Genomic DNA, 18,223 nt, shown 5'->3' with positions numbered 1-18,223 from the left:
GTATGATTCGACTTTTTCTTTTTTCCTTATTTTAATTGTGTGTGTATTTTGTCACCACGATGATTATTCCGTGTATTGATTTTACCAACCTAATAATGAAACAACACTGCCACTGTCCTTAATAAAGAATGCACTTTCTTTCCGCGTGTATTGGTATTATTATTGGTTTTTGGTTGCTTTTTATTATTTAGTCGTTTATTGTATTGTATCAGTATCCAATAGATTATCGGCCTTCACCAACACAGGTGCAGGCTGAAAACCAGCGTCGAGATATTTCATCTCGGCATATGCTGAGCTTGTTACCTTTTGTGATGGAAACTCTATTTTATAATTGTGTTATGTAAACCTGTGGATCACAATAAACTACACTACACTACACACACACACTACACTACACTACACTACACTATTTTATTAGTCATTTATTCTACGCCGGAGTGTGACAGTACCTGAGGACGGCTGACTAGTTCTGGGGTCTGTTGAGGCGCTGGGGGCTGGCTCCGCTGGCTTGTCTCCTGACTCGGATTCTGTCGACACTTGCACGTTCGACAGCCGCTTCTGCTAGGAACAACACAGCGTTATTTACCTATTGTTTGAAGTATTATGAAACTTATATAAGAGATTTATTTATTAATTTTTATTTCTTTTTACCTTCAGCTATTACAGTAATAATCAATACAACTAAACGATAGAAATTACACAAAACTAGAAAAAAAGGAAACCATCTCATAACCCACACAAAAGAAGATAGTAGTCGTTACATGAGCCATGTCAGGGGCCTTTGGCGGTTAATAATAAACCTGGTCGGTCATCCACCTTACAACCCACACGATAGAAGAAAATAATTATAGTTCAGAGAATTATAATACACCTTTTTCTGTGTGACTGATACTAACTTTAATACTACGAATTACGTTGTTTTAAGTTTACGCGGTTATTATCATAATTAAAGCACATAGTAACGGGTTCTTACCGCGTTTAAATGGAGATCCCGATATTTCGACACTGTTGCAAATGCCATGATCACGGGATGACTGATGCGATTGGAGTGGAGTAGGTAGATCTATAATTTTCTACGGGCAGACGTATCTGTCTACCCTCTTTCTTTGCCGCTTGTTTATGTTTTTGATATCGGAATGAATAAAAATTTCAACAGGGAAGACGGGTTCAAATTATCGACCATGTGGAATCCAGTAGTAGGTGTTGTAAAAAGCTTGAAACGGCCTAATGTGGTGAAAAAACGTGAGGACACAGTGAGTGCGGTTTGTCGTAGTGAGTTTGGTGCGAGTTCAGATGGTTCCGAACATTCCGATATCAAAAACATAAACAAGCGGCAAAGAAAGAGGGTAGACAGATATGTCTGCCCGTAGAAAATTATAGATCTACCTACTCCACTCCAATCTCATCAGTCATCCCGTGATCATGGCATTTGCAACAGTGTCGAAATATCGGGAGTCTCATATCTCCATTTAAACGCGGTAAGAACCCGCTACTATATGCTTTAACTACGAATTACGAACGTATCGTGTATCTATAACAAGTAAGTTACCAAGTTATCTTCCTGCATCTGCAGCCATCTCCTGTCCTCCTCACTCTGATGTTGCTGTCTCGCTAATTCGGCTAACAGTCGCCGCTCCACTGCCTGCTCCGTGTCGAACTCTGGACTCTGTTATCATATGCATACGCTCGTTATTTGCTTGTAAAGGTGTTGGGTAAATAAATACAATTCCCGGCAGTGAGTAATTCACATCCAGCTTAAGAAAGTGTTAATTAATACTCGATTTAGATAATTATGAATATTATTCAATTACAAAAAAAAAAAAAACATTTTGAATACGGAATAGTCACGTGCGACAGAGAAAAATATACTACTAAACTGGTTGAGTGTCTCTCTCTGAAGCTAGATGTGTACTTTTTTTGGCGGGAACTGTATACATATAATAGTGCCAATTCTGGCGGATATATCTTTTCCTCAGATCATTTTGACAGATCTAAAAGTAGTGCCTTCCTTAAAGAGATGAGCTCGTTTTGGAAGTGCACTAATTATGACGACTTGTGTCTGAAGAAAGGTACGGTTGTCTCTCTTTAACTACATTAATGAGCGTGTCTCTGTCTCTTTTTAGCTACATTAATGCCAGCAAAAAGTGTTGATTTATCACGTGAAGTGAAGTGACTTTGCGAAAGCAAAGCGGTGAATTCTACATACATTACATATTTTGACAAATATGGCAACATTTTAAATGTCAATTGGTCCCAATTTCGAGGTCCATTTGCCTATTTTATAAATATTTTCTTTACTTAATACAAGTATCATTAAAACTATCATTGTAGTTAGTAACGTCATTTTGTACATTTTGTTTATACCAGTCCCAATTTCTGTACAAAATTAAATTATTTCCTTTTAAAATATATTTTTAGTACTTAACCATAGAAATCAGGATTTTAATTAAGTTTACGCAAAATATCGCCACCAACGACAATGTTAGTCCAATTAGTAATTCATAAACATTTTTACTAAATATCCAAGGGAAATCATACGTGTTTTTATATTTTTTTCTATTAAATAAGAAGACATCCCACTAAGTATGACTCCCCAAAAATATAAAATAAAAATAAAATAAAACCAAAAATCTACCGGAGAAACCCAACGAACACACAAATACTCTGCAAAAAAAAGAAAAAAATCTCATTTACAAAAATTAAATTAAAAATATACAAAGTAAAACTAAAAATTCGATGTATCTTATGTACAACCTTCCCTTTCCCTTTGTAACATTATATTTAACTATGATGATGTATATGTATACGTATGTACAAAAAAATAATTTCATTCATTACAACCCTTTTAAAACTTGTTTTCATAAAGGACCAAACACGTGCATGCAAATTTAGACTGTCTACACACAAAACAAAATCTAAACATCCAAACATAAACTTCTACACCCTCCTGTACATGCCTTCTAAGGGCGAGGCCCCATTAGTGCGTTGCGCTGCGTTGCGTCGTCGCAGCTTCGTCGCTGCGTCGTTTTCCATACATTTTTTATGACATGCCCCATTAGACCGTTGCGTCGTCGCGCGCGACGTTTCAACGGATCGACGGACAAGAGACGAAGCGGGAGGGAGGGTGATGCGCTGCGTTGTCGGAGCTCCGCTGCGGCGACGGACAGTGATGCACTGCTAGAGGAGGAAGCTAGACGAGCGTAACGACATATTTTATTTTACCATGAGTGAGCAGGATATTGATATAGATTTTCTCATATCCTTGGTCCAAGAAAGACCCATTATATGGGATAAATCACACGAACATTACAGTGATAAATTTCGAACTGAGACGCAGCTGCGTCGGCGTGCATACCCTCTTGCGTTGCGTTGGCGCAGCGTCAACGCAACACAGGTGTGGCATACAATGCGTTGTTCCGTTGCGATGACGCGACGCAACGCAGCGCAACGCACTAATGGGGCCTCGCTCTTAAAGTTACTACCGCTATTTACTTCAAAATCACCTGTACTGGTTGAGCAACACTCGTGGTCGGTTGTACGACTGGCGCGCACTCCTGGCGCGACGCGTACAAACTTTGAGCATCCATTGACGACGCAGAAACAAATTGAGGCCGCGGGGGCGGTTGGAAACCGGCAGTGGAACTCGCCGCTTGCGATAGAGCCTGGGGTCTGTATAACATGGGCTGGGCGCCCTGTATGTTGTGAGTAAAGATCTGTTGCGGCATGTATGACATTGGAGGGATGACGCCCATTGGCTGAGAAGCCGGCACGAAGCCCTGAGACGTGGACATCTGCGCTTGAGGAGTACCGACGTAACCTTGCGCCGTTTGAGGAGAAGGCGAACCTGCGTAACCTTGTGCTGTAGCCATCTGAGGCGGAGGCGAAGCGACGTAACCTTGCGGAGTCGACATTTGGGGCTGAGGCGACCCAGCGTAACCTTGCGCCGTCGACATCTGAGGGTAACCGTGCGATAGTGGACTAGCAGACCTATATTGACTAGGAACCTTTGGCATTATGTGACTAGGCTTTCCAGGGCTTTGGGAGTACGGTATTCCTTGGACAATACCCACGGGAACCCCGTATGAAGTCGGGTGGGAAGCGGACATGGCCGAGACAGCGGGGCGGTATTGCTGTTTGTTCAGACCAGCTTTCTGAGCTGCTATTGCGACACAGCTCTTCACGTTATCTCCACCGAAATCGTAAATCTCCTCCACTAAGGGAGGGTCAGGTTGTTGTCGCATTTTGTTCACAACGCTTGCGGCGAGCTGAGCATTGATCGTGCCTTGAACGGAGAACTGACCGACGTCTGGTTCGCGGCGGCTGCGAGGTGGGGGGGACGCGGGGACCGAGTGCTGCCGCGTGAAGGGGGCTATAGGGACCGGGGACCCTCTATGGGACAGACTGCCTCTTGCGTTACGTTCAAGTGACCCCATCCTAACCGGCGCCCGTTCAGCCGTGGACAAGGTGCCTCTAGTATTCCTCTCTAGCGACCTGACACGATTCGCGTACGGTTCAGAAGGAAGCTCCTCGGGTTGACTTTGAGGGGACGACACGTCTGTCCTGGGAGACGCACTGGGCACATTCTGACAGAGATTATCGCAACTCTCTCTAGCTCCTACAACGACAGTCAAGGTCTCATCTGCGACTTCAGATGGCGGAACAATGGGGTCGAGTTTGTGAAGACTGGCAACAGGAATTGGGACGGTTTGCAAGGGGATGTCGACTTTCTCGTCAGGTTTAGGATTGATGATCTTTTCGACGATGTTGGGGTCGTTCTCCGGTAGGTTTTGGGCGAAGTTGACGGCGACGGTGTTGAATACCGAGGCGGGCGTGGTGTAGGCCTGCGGGTCCAGGGCGCGGGACTGGTTCTCTCGCAGGAGATGAGCGAGCACGAGGGGGTTTTGAGCCACGATGTAGGTTTGGGGCGCCGCTCCTGCCGCTTGCACTGAAGTGGAGTCTGCGGCTGTGAGGCGGAAATATTGTTGATTATTGCTTTTGAAGTATTTGTAAGAATGTAGTAAGTACTTGAAAGTTGCGATAGATGTATTTCTAAATAATTAAGTAGTAAAAACTTTAACTCTTTGATTGCCATGGAACCTTTAAAGCACTATTTGCGATCTTGTCTTGATCTCGATAGTGGCCTCGTTACATACCAGTGAGGTTAGTAGCCGGCCGGGAAGGTTTTGGCGGCGGCTCGTCGCCCCAGGATGCAGCGGCCACGCGCCGGTTTTCGCGCCGCATAGTGTCCCAGGCCGTGTTGCGTTCCTCTTGGAGGATCTCACTGGAAAATTATAGAAACAGTCAAATACGAGGCTAGGTTTTAGGCTTTCATCGATGACCGCTGGTGTGATGGGCCTTAACTGCCAAGAAGAGAGAGGTTTCGGGCTAGAATCATGGTAACCTTAACTTGACTGCCTCTTATTGTTAGGTGGTTTCTGGGTATCTGTGATCTATCAGAAATCAGAATCATTTATTCAACGTAATTATCATGGATAAACTTGTTGAAGGTCAATGTAACATTTTTGAATTTACGTCATTTCGCAAGGTGTTATGGCTGAGGAGAAGAAATGACAAGAAACTGCAACAGCAACACATCTTTTAAAAACCAATGAGGATATACATTACAAGTTATTTAATAACTAGAGGAACACACTCAATATATCTTATATCTTTTTTGTTATATTTTTGCAGTTTCATGAGCTAATTCCTTGTTCACTTACAAGAGCGTCTCCTTCAAGTGGTGCGCGGTGGGTCGCTGTGAGGGCTCGTAGGCCCAGCAGCGCGACATGACGGAGTAGAGGCGCGGCGGGCAGCGCGGCGGCAGCGCCAGCCGCTCGCCGTTCTCCAGCTTGCCGATCACGTCGTTGTTCTTCACCCCGCTGAAGGGCTTCACGCCCAGCATCAGGATTTCCCACATGCAGACGCCTGCAAGAACAATTGTATTGCGTAAAACAAAACGTGTAAAATGAAGGATTCCTGTCGTATTGGTTTCGGGTCGATAACCTATCACACCAGACCAGATTGCAGGGTTATTAATAAATTAGCGATTACGTATTTACTTAAGTACATCAAATGCCAACGACTTGACGAGCCTTCCAAGTGCAGATTCTTCTTGTTTTAATAGCAATTTAAGACAGCTTTTATCAGGGTTGATGAGGTGGATGTTTGGTCTCACAACCCACACGAGAGAAGACTCTTCTTTAGGCCTAACCAATCTAGGAACACTCATTTACTTGAAAGGAACCTCGCTGCCAACGTACCGAACATCCAGACATCAGAAGCGGAGGTGAACCGTCTGAAGTTGATGGACTCGGGCGCCATCCATTTGATGGGGAGCTTGCCGCGCGAAGCCTTGTAGTACGACTTGTCCTCCACCATCTTCGACAGACCGAAGTCTGCCAACTGGAATACAACAAGATGAACGAATTAGCACTTTATTGCACATACATTTAAATGAAGGTCTGAGTTTTGTGTAAGGATGGCTGATCTGTCCTGCATGATAGATTAAATTATAAAGACAAGACCATATTATAGACACGTATGGTTGACTTATGAAGGTTTTATTTAGAACTGGGGGGTTAAAATGGCCACATCGAAGCAATTCATCTAAGAAAGCAGTATTGCAATTTGACATTTGCGCATACAAAGTTAAGTGCGCAATGCAAACAAATGTCAAACAGCAATATTGTTTTCTTAGATGAATTCCTTCGATGTGGCCATTTTAACTCCCCTGTTCTTTGGACTCGGACATTTAACTGAGTCCAAAGGGGAATGGGGAAACCCAAAGGGGGGTTGCCAGCATTTTGGCAGCAGCTCTGCATCAATGCGGCGCGCTGGAAAGTCATCCAGCTACTTTTCTTAGCAACATAACATGGCATCACGACTGTGTCCCCGAAGGGGTAAGCAGAGGTGTACAGTATATACACCCATTCCTCTCCATCAATCGTTAAGTCCCATGCAACAGGGGGCAGACATCCTGGAAATCATAGCTGATGCCTCTCGTACGATACAGACTAGATTAGATTTTGATTCTTTGTTATGTTGATGTAAACATTTACGGTGTCCACTTAAAAGTAACTTGTTAAAACTACACTCACCTTAACACAAGTAGGGGTGGAAACCAGCACGTTTCTGGCAGCTATATCTCTGTGTACGAACTTCTTGCTCTCCAGGTAGCTGAGTGCTGTTGACAGCTGGTAGATGTACAGGACTAGGGTACATGTCTCCAACCTGTAAAGAAAATAACCAATTTGATGAAAGATATTGCAAGTTTTGGGGTTGCCAGGAATGCAACCCGTATGTTAAATGTGGTTTTTTATCATGGTATAAGAAGACCAGGTATGCTCAAAAGTGACAAATAACATTTTAAGGTTAGCCCAGCTGACGTCATCCCACCCTGCGTTGCCATTTTGTAAAAAATAAATTACCCACGACCAATATTTTTATATTTACTTTGCAAGGAAATTTTGAACGTTTAGTAAAAGATTTACTTACGGTTTTAATGATTTTTATATGTGACAAGTAATAATAATTTAAATACATTAGTCATCATCATCAGCCCATTAACGTCCCCACTGCTGGGACACGGGCCTTCCCTATGGATGGATAGGGAGATCGGGCCTTAAACCACCACGCGAGCCCAGTGCGGATTGGTGGTTATTAACGACTGCTAATGCAGCCGGGAAATACATTAGTAATTCACTCAATTTTCAATAATAAAATTTACGTCCTTGGAATGTTGGAGATACTCGTACCAATTTATTGGTAAGACAGTGGTAACACTTACATCATCAAAGGGCTACCAGTGGTGGCTTGTCATATAGGTGGTCATAGGATTGAGCATACCTGGTCTTCTTATACCATGGTTTTTATATTGTGGTGTTATTATTTGAAAAAATATGTTTATTATATATGTTGGCTCGCAGATTTGCACGATGTTCCAAACAAGTAAAGATTACGCTCTTCAAAGCATTTTGTACGTCTTTGTACACATGCGGTTTGTGGATCAGCTTTACGAAGCGTATATACAGTGACCTGAAAGATACAACAATGCGTTCAGGGCGCTGCTGGGGCTGTCGCGACGCTGTAGCGCCTCCGGTATGTTCTACGAGGCGCGTGTAGACGACTTCCACGCGATCATGCGTAAGCGCTGTGCGTCTCTGTTACGCCCTGCGCGTGCCAGCCCCAACACCATCATGAGCGCATTGGTGGACCGGTACGACTCGCCGCTGCTGAACCGCTGGGTGCGATTGCACGCTGTTACATAGCTGCCCGCGGCTTCGGTGATTCGGGCCGGTCTCATGTGTTTTATTTTTATGTTGTTCGTCTTTCGAATCTGTTACTAATACTAGGTTAAGCTTTTTGTTACTTACTAAATATGGACTAGTACACACAAAAAAATATGACAATAATTTAAACTGTGTGTATCGTGTGTGTTGTGAGGTGGAGTACCAACCTCATCAATCCTGTTGTCAGGGTTACTATTGACCCGCCAAAGGCCCCTGACATGGCTCATACATATTTTTTATGTTCACATTTAAATGTATATTGTGGCGTCCAACATATTACTAAATATTTAGTCAATCACTGTGGTCATGTGATTCATTGGCTTGCTTCTCAAACGAGGAGTACCAGTTCGAACCTCGGTACCGAGCTTACACTTATGACTTATTACTTTATCCTAAGTGCAGTTTTCACTAACACAGTTAGCTCGACCATTATAGACAGCGATACGGTTCACCTATCACGTTGGTCTGACAGAAAGCTCGGTGATGTGTGGGTACTTAGTTCATCTTGCGGATGGATGTACCTCTTGATTACCTGGGATATTGTAGTTAAGTATCTTATGTTGTTATGTAATTCTTACCTATGAGCGTTCTGCTGCAAATATGCCCTCATCTCTCCCAGTGTGGCCAGCTCCATCACGATCCAGATTGGTGGAGTACTACATACGCCCACCAGCCCGATTATATGCGGGTGCGAGAACTGCTGCATTATGTCTGGAGAACATTATGAGGACTTTATTTTCTCATCATCATCAATTACCTTAAGAGCAACGCTCCTGTCGGTGTAGAATTCGCCATTCTTGTCTATCCAAAGCCTTTTTCTTCATTATTTTTTCATTTAATTATTATTTTATTTATTTGGCACATCAACAATTAATACAATAGAAAATATATAAGTTTACAAACTAAAACCCGACTATGTAGAAATCGCGCTTTAAAAAGTATGAAACAAGAGAATATTACTCCGAAATTCTTCCCAATAGTATGCGAATAGTGATGTTTAGGAGTTACCCGTGGTCGTATCCGTGATAAGCAGATTCTAAGGATAGATTGGCTATTAGCTATTGGGTTTATCTTTATTCAGTTTAAAAATAACAGATTATAAAAAAATAAAAATGGTGTCAAATACAAAAACATTAACGAGCCCTGGTAGCCCAATTGGCAGAATGCCTTGCCTCTCACTTTGAGGTACCAGGTTCGAATCCAGCACAGGCCTAAACCAATGATTGGATCATGAATGATTATCACGTGCTCAGCTGTGAAGGAAAACGTCGTGAGGAAACCCACATTCCAGAGAAATGCATTTTCGGAGGTATGTGACCTAACCTGTATTGGGCTGGTTTCCCTTTGCGGGTTGGAAGGTCAGAAAGGCAGTCGCTTCTGTAAATAACCGGACCTGTCAAATCTTCAGTTTAGGTGAGCGGACCCTGGGAAAAAACGGGATAATACTAGGGAGATGATGAGATTTAAATACATATTTCGAGTAAATAACTTACAGGCTTCCTCAAGGAACTTCTCAGCGGTGTCAAGGTCAGCGTCCAGCTTGCAGGTCTTGACGGCGACCGGCAGGATGTACTCGCCGCCTGCGCACTTGCCCTGCTGCTTCTGTATGGCCAGTTGGCGGCGGAGAGACGGGTGATTGGCTGACGTCACGCGACAAGTTCCTGGGAAATAGAAATTATGAGTTAGGGACGTGAATTTATGTATGTATTATTAGACAGAACTACTAGTTCAGTACAATTAGTGTATATATTTCAATATAGATAACATTTTACAACAGGTTAAATGCGCGGTTGAATTAAATCGCTCAAAGTATACGTACAGTGTTGTGAAGTTCATTAGCATAGTGATGTATTAGTCGAGATTAGGTCGATTATTTTCCATCTAACAGTATGCATGTATGAAAATTACCTTTATGTACATCGCCGAACTGTCCTTCTCCGATGATACCGGTAAGCTCAATCTGATTACGAACCAACTCGTAATCGCGAACTGGAAACAAAAGGAAAAGTTTATTTTGTGAGATATTAGTGCTAAACCCTGTACACAGTTAGTAGTAGTTCCTGTACAAGTTATACCCGTCTTTTTCTTATCCGTTGAAAAAGAAAGGCATAAAATCTATGGAACACACGTTAATTTTAAGCAGAAATTTAAAAAGCCCTTCCATAATTTTAAATTGGCCTATAACCCGACAAAATTAAGTTGACAGCACACGTCAATCTGGTTGCATATTATGATCGAAATGCCTATTTTACTCGCTCGAGTTATTCATTCGTTTTAAAATTATCAGTTGTCAATCATCCGTCCTTTTTTCCTTTTCGGCGGATAAGAAAATGACAGATATAACATAAAATAGAATTAGGATGTGTCTGTAGGAATTGGGGCCATTACCTGCGCGAAATCAAAGGTTCGAGTTAAAATGTTAGAATCCGGCTGTATGTGGGTATGTTAGACTGTCAAGAGTACCAACCTGCCGGCGTGGAGTAGTCGGCGTCGTCATCCACGATCTCGGCGTAGTCCTCAGACAACATGGTCGCCGTGTTAGCCTCCCACGAGCTGGTTTTGCCTTCTGAAGAACTGCTGCTCATCTCCGCTGGAAATATGTATAAAACTGTCAATAGGCTAGTTTCTGACCAATTAAATCAGTTCCAGAATCTTTCACTTTTTTCGAAACTTCCAAATACGAAATGACTGCGGAATTTGTATAAAAAAGCACACTTACTTAATAGCAACGTGATAAAATATTGGACTTAATAAGTTATTCTTGATTAAAATTCATAAATAAGTTAAATAGCAAAAATAAAATGATTTTCGTCAGTTTTTGATCAGTCATTAGTAATCACAATTTTATAATTTATCTTCTGAATCGCATCGCCATGCGGGGAAGTACGTTTGCGGGGGAAGTCCGTACACTAACGGTTTATGAAATACCGTTTCGATTAAGCTCTAAAATAATGTCGACGTTTTCGGTGATATTTTAGTGCTTACCGACATAAAGTTTAAAGCAAAGGCATTCCAAAATTGACACATTTGATAACGAATTTTGGCATTGTAACATCGTGTCGTGTCATGTCGTGTGTGTGTGTAGGAATTGGTCTTTGATAGACAAGAATGGAGAATGCTACACCGACAAGAGCGTGGCTCTTAAATTAGTGATGAACATCGTGTCGCATCGCGCAGATTCAAGCATGAAGTGAATTCTGTGTATATTAGTCTTAGTTGTAAAACACGTCCAGAAGCAGTAGCAAATTAGAAAAAAAGTTATAAAGATATTTTCTTTTTTTTATAAATTCTATCTTGAATTTTGCTGCGGTTTAGGGAGCAGCTCTTCTATTCATTATTTAGATAATTAGTTGTGACCACAATATACTTACTTTTGCACTGACAGTTCAGTTGTTTCCAAACGGTAGCTTGTAAGAAATAAATTAACAATTATTGCACCCGTTGAGTAAAGAAAATATTACAAAATGAATGTAATTTGCTGTCGTTTGAAGTTTACGCGGTTATTATCATAATTTAAACACACAATACCGGGTCCTTACCGCGTTATTATCAGGGATATGAGATTCCTGACATTTCAACGCTGTTGCAAGTGCCATGATCATGGGAGGATAGATGAAATTGGAGTGGAACACTGTTGAAATATCGGGAGTGTCATATCCCTTATAACGCGGTAAGAACCCATTATGGATTATGTGTTTAATTATAATTTGCTGTCTCTTTTCAAACGGGTAAGTTATGTTATTCTATAAGACCAACTTGTCACTAACACCCATACCTACTTGTACAGCTACCTGTACGAGGTGTAAGAGACATCGTAACCAATACTGAGAGAGCTAATATCAAGTGGAATTTTCCATCATAAAAGTAAAGAATTGAAAATAATAAAAAAAAAACTAAAAATGACTAAACTTAATATTCATTACGATGTCATTAACACCCTGTATAGTGTATATTATTTAGTCGTATATTACTTACTTTGTCTATTCCACAAGGAGGTCTGTGAATCTGTGACTAGTCTGCAGTAGCCGTCCACTAAATCTGCTAAACTTTCTGCTGCCTGTCACATGAAACAAACAATAAAAATACAATGTTTAAAACGCGAAAAGCATAAAAACTCTGTAAACTGCAACATTATTAGAATGTTAGCAGGACAGAGATACATCGCCTATTGTGAAAGGGACGAGAGATGTTTCTTTCGCACGAACGGTAGTACGAAAGAGACGAAAGTACGTCTATTTCACACTAACGATATACAACTTAGTACGAAAGACACAAGACCAGACAGACGGAATTCTAATGTGTAAGTTTTACAGGTGATGAATTATCAGTTAAGATTATAGTCAAATGCCTATTTAAACTAAAATAATCGCCACGGTTATTCACGTTAAAATTAACAGCTGTCAATCATCCGTCCCTTTCCTTTTCGGCCGATAAGAAAATGGCGGATATAACTTAAAATTAAGAGGTGTATGCAGGAATCAGGGCCAATATGTTACTACTAACTTACACGAATAAGAAGAATAATATTATGTGACGGATATAACTTAAAATTAGGAGGTGTCTGCAGGAATTGGGGCAATATGTTATAACTTACACGAATAAGAAGAATAATATTATGCTGTCTTACCTCCACGCTGCTACAAGTTATAGTTAACGTCTCCGTGGCTCCTTTCACCCTCAGCTGCAATGCCGCCTTGCCACAAGATCCACTCTGGAAATATAACAGTGATCAGGTGGTTAAAAACGGCTACATCAAAGCAATTCTAAAAAACAATATTGCTATTTGACGTTTGTTTGCATTGCGCACTTGCTTTATTATGCGCAAATGTCAAATTGTAATATTTCTTCTTTAGAATTGCTTCGATGTGGCCATGTAACCCCCTGAATGTACCATATTTCATGTTAATAAATGATTTGGCCTTTTAATATTCAAATCTAATCTAGCCTACAAAATCCCACTGCTGGGCAAAGGCCTCCCCTTCCTCTTCTCCCCCCCCCTCCCTACCTCTACCCTTCCCCTTCGTACCTCCTCCTTCCTTCTGCTGCTTCTTTTTCCCTTTCTTTTCTCTCTTCTTCTTTTGATATTGATAAGCAAAAAACATTCCCAATTTAAAAAAATTGTACCATAAGTCGCATGACGGATTGTTTTGTTACCTGCGTTTGCGACGACTGTGTGCAGTTGGATTTGAGAGTCTGCACGGCGACGATGTCGCTGAAGGAAGCTATCTTGGTGTAGGTGGGCGGCTCGCCCGCCTTGTGGGACACGTACGATATGTCTGCAAACAAGACATAACGTTTCATGGTATGATAAGGGTTACTATTAAAGATTCAACCACTTTATACACAGTAATAATAAGTAGTTAATAAGGTAATTGTTTTTTTTACTTTATTTAATACTAGCAACAAGCTTCGCTCGCGTTGAATTCGGGGTAATGTGGTTCCCCTTTCTTAATGTACCAATTTTAAACTTGAATCACATTATGTGTAGGATTAAGTTGCTTCTCTTTATTTCGATCAGAATAACAATGGGTGGAAGATGTAATTGTGCCCTAATAAAAAGGGTCATAATTTATACCCTAAAACAAAGATAAAAGATGCATAATGTCTGTTATCCATGAAATTAGAAGGTTAAACGAAGAAATTAAAAGAAATCTGTACAGCGCCATCTATCTTGTTTTTGAAAAACGTAGGCTGGAAAGTCCATCATTGGTGTGGGCGGAGCGTTACCGTTCTACTTATACGTAGTCATCATCATCATCAGCCCATTAACGTCCCCACTGCTGGGGAACGGGCCTTCCCTATGGATGGACAGGGAGATCGGGCCTTAAACCATCACGCGGGCCCAGTGCGGATGATGGTTATTAACGACTGCTAATGCAGCCGGAAGATGAAAACTTTTTTTGTGGTCACCCATCCTATGACCGGCCTTCGCGAAAGTTGCTTAACTTCAACAATCGCAGACCGAGCGCGTGTACCGCTGCGCCACCGAGCTCCTCCTTATACGTAGTATTATGCCTTATTCTTTTGCAAGATTATCTTACCAATGTCTGGTCCGATGGCGAGCTCCACCGGGATGGCCCATCCGGAGCCGAGCGCGCCCGTGAACGTCTCCCGATCGTACCCGTAGTGCGTGTGCATCGTCTCTAAGTACTTTAACATGCATTCTGTGTCACTCAAGTTCGCCACCTGTGGAATATTTATTATTATTATTCAAATTCAAAAATATCTTTATTCAATAGGTAACATAGTTAAGTACACTTTGAATCGTCAATTTTACATAACGAACGTCTCATCCGCCTAAAACTACTATTATTACGGTCACGAGCATTAATATGTATACACTTTGGTACCATGTCACATTAACTTTTTTGACAAATTGAACTGTAAGTCTCACTAAATGTCAAATATGTTAGTGCGACAGAGTCCGAAAGTAGGTACATTATATTGCTCATGACTGTACATAGTCACTACATTCAACCCGCGTTGGAGCAGCGTGGTGGAGTATGCTCCATACCCCCTCCGGTTGATTGAGGGGAGGCCTGTGCCCAGCAGTGGGACGTATATAGGCTGTTTATGTATGTATGTGTGTAGTCACTAATAGCATAAAACAAAGTCGCTTCTTCTATCCCTTTAACCCTATGTACGCTTAAATCTTTAAAACTACGCAACGGATTTTGATGCGTTTTTTTTAATAGATAGAGTGATTCAAGAGGAAGGTTTATATTATTATGTATAATAACATCCATTAAATAGTGGAGAAATACCTACTGTTATTTTTGAGGCTTTTAATGTGATGTCGTAAATAATCTCATTTTTTCCACAGCATTACACCCGAGCGAAGAAGGGTCGCTGGTTTATTTATAAAACAGGAAATATCATTTAAAATAGCTAAGGAGTAATGCTTACGATAAGTTGAAATCTACATGTAAAGAATCGGTTAAAGAATTATAATGTTTAATGTTTAGGTCACCGGCGCGGCGTAGACATAATGACGGTAGACAAAAAAAAATCACGTGGCACAGTATCAAGTTTTTTGTTCTTTTGTCCGTAGGACAGGCAAAGTGAACACATCTCATACAGCCAAATCATATATTATAATCTATTTTTGAAATTATAATATTTTTTACTAGGCCAAAACTAAGCGTGGCGTATTTCTACGAAATGAAGGTTGAAGCAAAGTCTTAATTTTTTTTCTAAGTTAAGGCCGAAACTTTCAAAGTATTCAAAAAGTATTCTTTCAGTATCCAGCAATGGTATTGTTACTTAATTTAAAAGTTTATTCTTATAGGAAGCTACAACGAAACAAATGCTCACAACTCACTAAGTATTCAACTGTTTAAAAAAGCTTGGAATTGTTTATTACTTCAGTGTTTGCTACATTGCCGGCGCGACATCAGATGTATTGCCGATCCGCAAAATTCCGTGTTGTTCTATGAACGTATTGAAATCGAGAGACGCCACACTGCCGGCGTATCGCTCAGTGCGACGACAAACGCCCGCAGTGTGACGTTTCTCTCGCCGGCAATGTGACGAGAGCTATTGACATGTATCAATAGGCATAAGCAATAATTTTACTTATAGTGAATGTCTGCTAATCCGTCATACACATAAGAAAACATTAAAAATAAAGTAGTGTACCTTCTTAAACTGCTGTTGTATGGCTTTCTTGAGCACTTTGGGTTTGATCCCCTCGAGCACGGCTTTCGGCAGGAACTTGTGCAGGCCGTACTCTTTCTCCAGGTACTCGATGTTCGATTTCTTGTCCACAGATATCTGTAAGTCCTTGCAGAAATATCTGGAAACACGAGACAAGAAAATATTTTACACGATTTTTGGAGCGATTAAGATCGATATATTGTTGTTCCATTATTCTTGTAATTTTTCTTTTTTAATTATTCTTGTCGACAGGATATCGAAGGCGCAGGTCGTCGGAAGTCGCAGCACGAACGACTTAGCTGAACAAATGGGGAGCGTCGAGGGTTGTCACCCGGTAGTTTAAATCTCTATTAATTTACTTGTAATATTTTGTAATTTGAATGTAGGATTTCAAATCAGTTATGTATAAACTTACTTTATTTCTAAACAACATATTTGTATCGCCAGGTCCTGGTCCACTAGCGGATGGTTGGCGTTGAGGTAGTCGTGGCGAACCTGAAATTTTACACATATTTATGCAATTAATGAAACACACAACAGCACAGAATGTAATCAACATTAGTTCTATCTACTTATAACTAATTTCAGAGCAATGTATATGGTATACAGACGGAGCGATGGCGCACTTTAGACTTTAGAACATCATTTTGAAGTGATTACTCTGCGTGGAACCTTTACTTAAACTGCACTAGTTTCAGAAACAAGCAATATCTCTACCTAATGAGGCAAAGGTCGAATTTCGTTATGCCTTAGCTTTATTTAAAGCGAATGTTGTCAAATCAAATGTTTTCATAAACACGAATCATACCTGGTCATAGTAATAGTGGAAGGTGACGCGGTCGGCATCGCAGAGCGCGCGCAGATTGGCGGGCAGGTAGCGCACGCGCAGCTCCAGCCGCCACTCGCTGGCCGGCCAGTTGGCTAGCACCGTCGACACCGGCGTGTCTTGGTGGATCCAGCGGACCTGCAACATTTATGATTTTTTTGATCAATATTAGCAGTCATTATCAGAAACCACAACTTAACGTGAATGACGTTGCAATGTGCTGAAATGTACGAGAGACGTTACACTGCGAGTGTAGATGAGAAACTCAACGTTCGTAGTTTCATAGCAACAGCGTTGCTTGATGTGACATGTGATGCGCATTGCTTGATTTGCAAGTATTGATTATATGATTACATTTCATTATTATGTTTTAGGTTCAATCACTTCTAATTTGGAGATTGAACAATAAACATGTCTTGGTAAACGTCCCATCTAGTGCTCTGTCGCCTACATTCCTTCTATCCCGCCACGTCGACATGTGGCAAAAACTTTAAGGAATATGGGCGTGTGATGTATGTGTACCTTGACAGGAGTGCAGCGGCGAGCCCGTAGCGCGAAACATGACGCGTACACACGGTCTCCAGTTGCCAGGCGCGTGGCCAAGCAGCGCAGTACGGAGCGCACGTCTTCATCGCCCGACGCTCGTACCACATTGAACCCACCGTTGGGCAGGTGCACTTTCAATGTGGACTGGTCGCCGGCTGCTGCTCCTGGAAAAATAGTAAAGGTAGGTTTTAGTATTGACGTTTTACTTCACTTGCTCTCGTCACGGGGAGAAGGGGAGCTAACACGACTCCAGCGCGGCGGTAGTCGTCGTAATATATTCTCCCTCTATCATGTGGGTTGTGAGGTGGATGGCCAACCGCATCAACCGTGGTATCAGGGTTATAATTGAGCCGCCAAAGGCCCGAAGGCTCATTTGACTACATTGTAATGAATTGATATGTAGAGACGTCACATTGTGGGCGCTTGTCGCGACTCGCGCCGCGGCTTATACTGAGTACCGAGTACCTTTTTAAGACGCACACTGTTACTTCATGACTACTTGCCGTCATTTCGTCCCAGCTCTTTTCTTTGTGACTTTGTATGTTGTAAACGATGTTATAATTTTTGTATTTTGTACACTTTATTTTCTATTTTGCAATGATACAGGACATTTCATATAAAATTCTCATTCTCACCGGGTGCCGTCTAACGCATTAGTGCGAGGGAGGCAGACAGTCTGCGTGCTCTCCCTCATTCCTTAGCAACTTACGGCCATTTAAGACTAAAAAGAACTCAGAGGGGGTGAGGTAGGCGCTCGATGCGAATTGCGTGGCGGAGAGTTTCCGTTCTATACGTACCTAGTATTATTCTTTATGCTATGCCAATGGTTTACACAACCGAGCACAACACTATTATTATAAGAAAAAAATACACAAGTTGGAATCCAAACAAGTGACAATAAAAGCGA

At 41.6% G+C, this 18,223-nt stretch overlaps 1 protein-coding gene across 12 annotated transcripts in view; it reads right to left on the bottom strand.

Moving 5' to 3' along the window:
* LOC126376465 (focal adhesion kinase 1) overlaps positions 1-18,223 on the bottom strand; it is a 167,437-nt gene that overhangs the window by 7,834 nt on the left and 141,380 nt on the right. For 11 of the 12 annotated variants that reach the window (XM_050023844.1, XM_050023847.1, XM_050023843.1 and 8 more), the window contains 20 exons: positions 17,293-17,480; positions 16,753-16,908; positions 16,360-16,439; positions 15,927-16,083; positions 14,330-14,474; positions 13,443-13,564; positions 12,916-12,999; positions 12,264-12,345; positions 11,660-11,695; positions 10,756-10,878; positions 10,197-10,277; positions 9,782-9,949; positions 8,867-8,999; positions 7,098-7,230; positions 6,261-6,402; positions 5,721-5,925; positions 5,154-5,281; positions 4,821-4,963; positions 1,550-1,666; positions 450-558 (listed from right to left, as the gene is read on the bottom strand). In XM_050023844.1, the coding sequence (XP_049879801.1) occupies positions 450-558; positions 1,550-1,666; positions 4,821-4,963; positions 5,154-5,281; positions 5,721-5,925; positions 6,261-6,402; positions 7,098-7,230; positions 8,867-8,999; positions 9,782-9,949; positions 10,197-10,277; positions 10,756-10,878; positions 11,660-11,695; positions 12,264-12,345; positions 12,916-12,999; positions 13,443-13,564; positions 14,330-14,474; positions 15,927-16,083; positions 16,360-16,439; positions 16,753-16,908; positions 17,293-17,480 (2,532 nt within the window). The remainder of the gene's footprint in view (positions 1-449; positions 559-1,549; positions 1,667-4,820; positions 4,964-5,153; positions 5,282-5,720; positions 5,926-6,260; positions 6,403-7,097; positions 7,231-8,866; positions 9,000-9,781; positions 9,950-10,196; positions 10,278-10,755; positions 10,879-11,659; positions 11,696-12,263; positions 12,346-12,915; positions 13,000-13,442; positions 13,565-14,329; positions 14,475-15,926; positions 16,084-16,359; positions 16,440-16,752; positions 16,909-17,292; positions 17,481-18,223) is intronic. The other variant, XM_050023840.1, reaches the window with a different exon arrangement.

Source organism: Pectinophora gossypiella, chromosome 21, assembly GCF_024362695.1.
Source record: "Pectinophora gossypiella chromosome 21, ilPecGoss1.1, whole genome shotgun sequence".
NCBI classification, from domain to species: domain Eukaryota; kingdom Metazoa; phylum Arthropoda; class Insecta; order Lepidoptera; family Gelechiidae; genus Pectinophora; species Pectinophora gossypiella.
The sequence above is the reverse complement of the archived record's forward strand: the minus strand, read 5'-3'. Positions and strand labels throughout refer to the sequence as shown.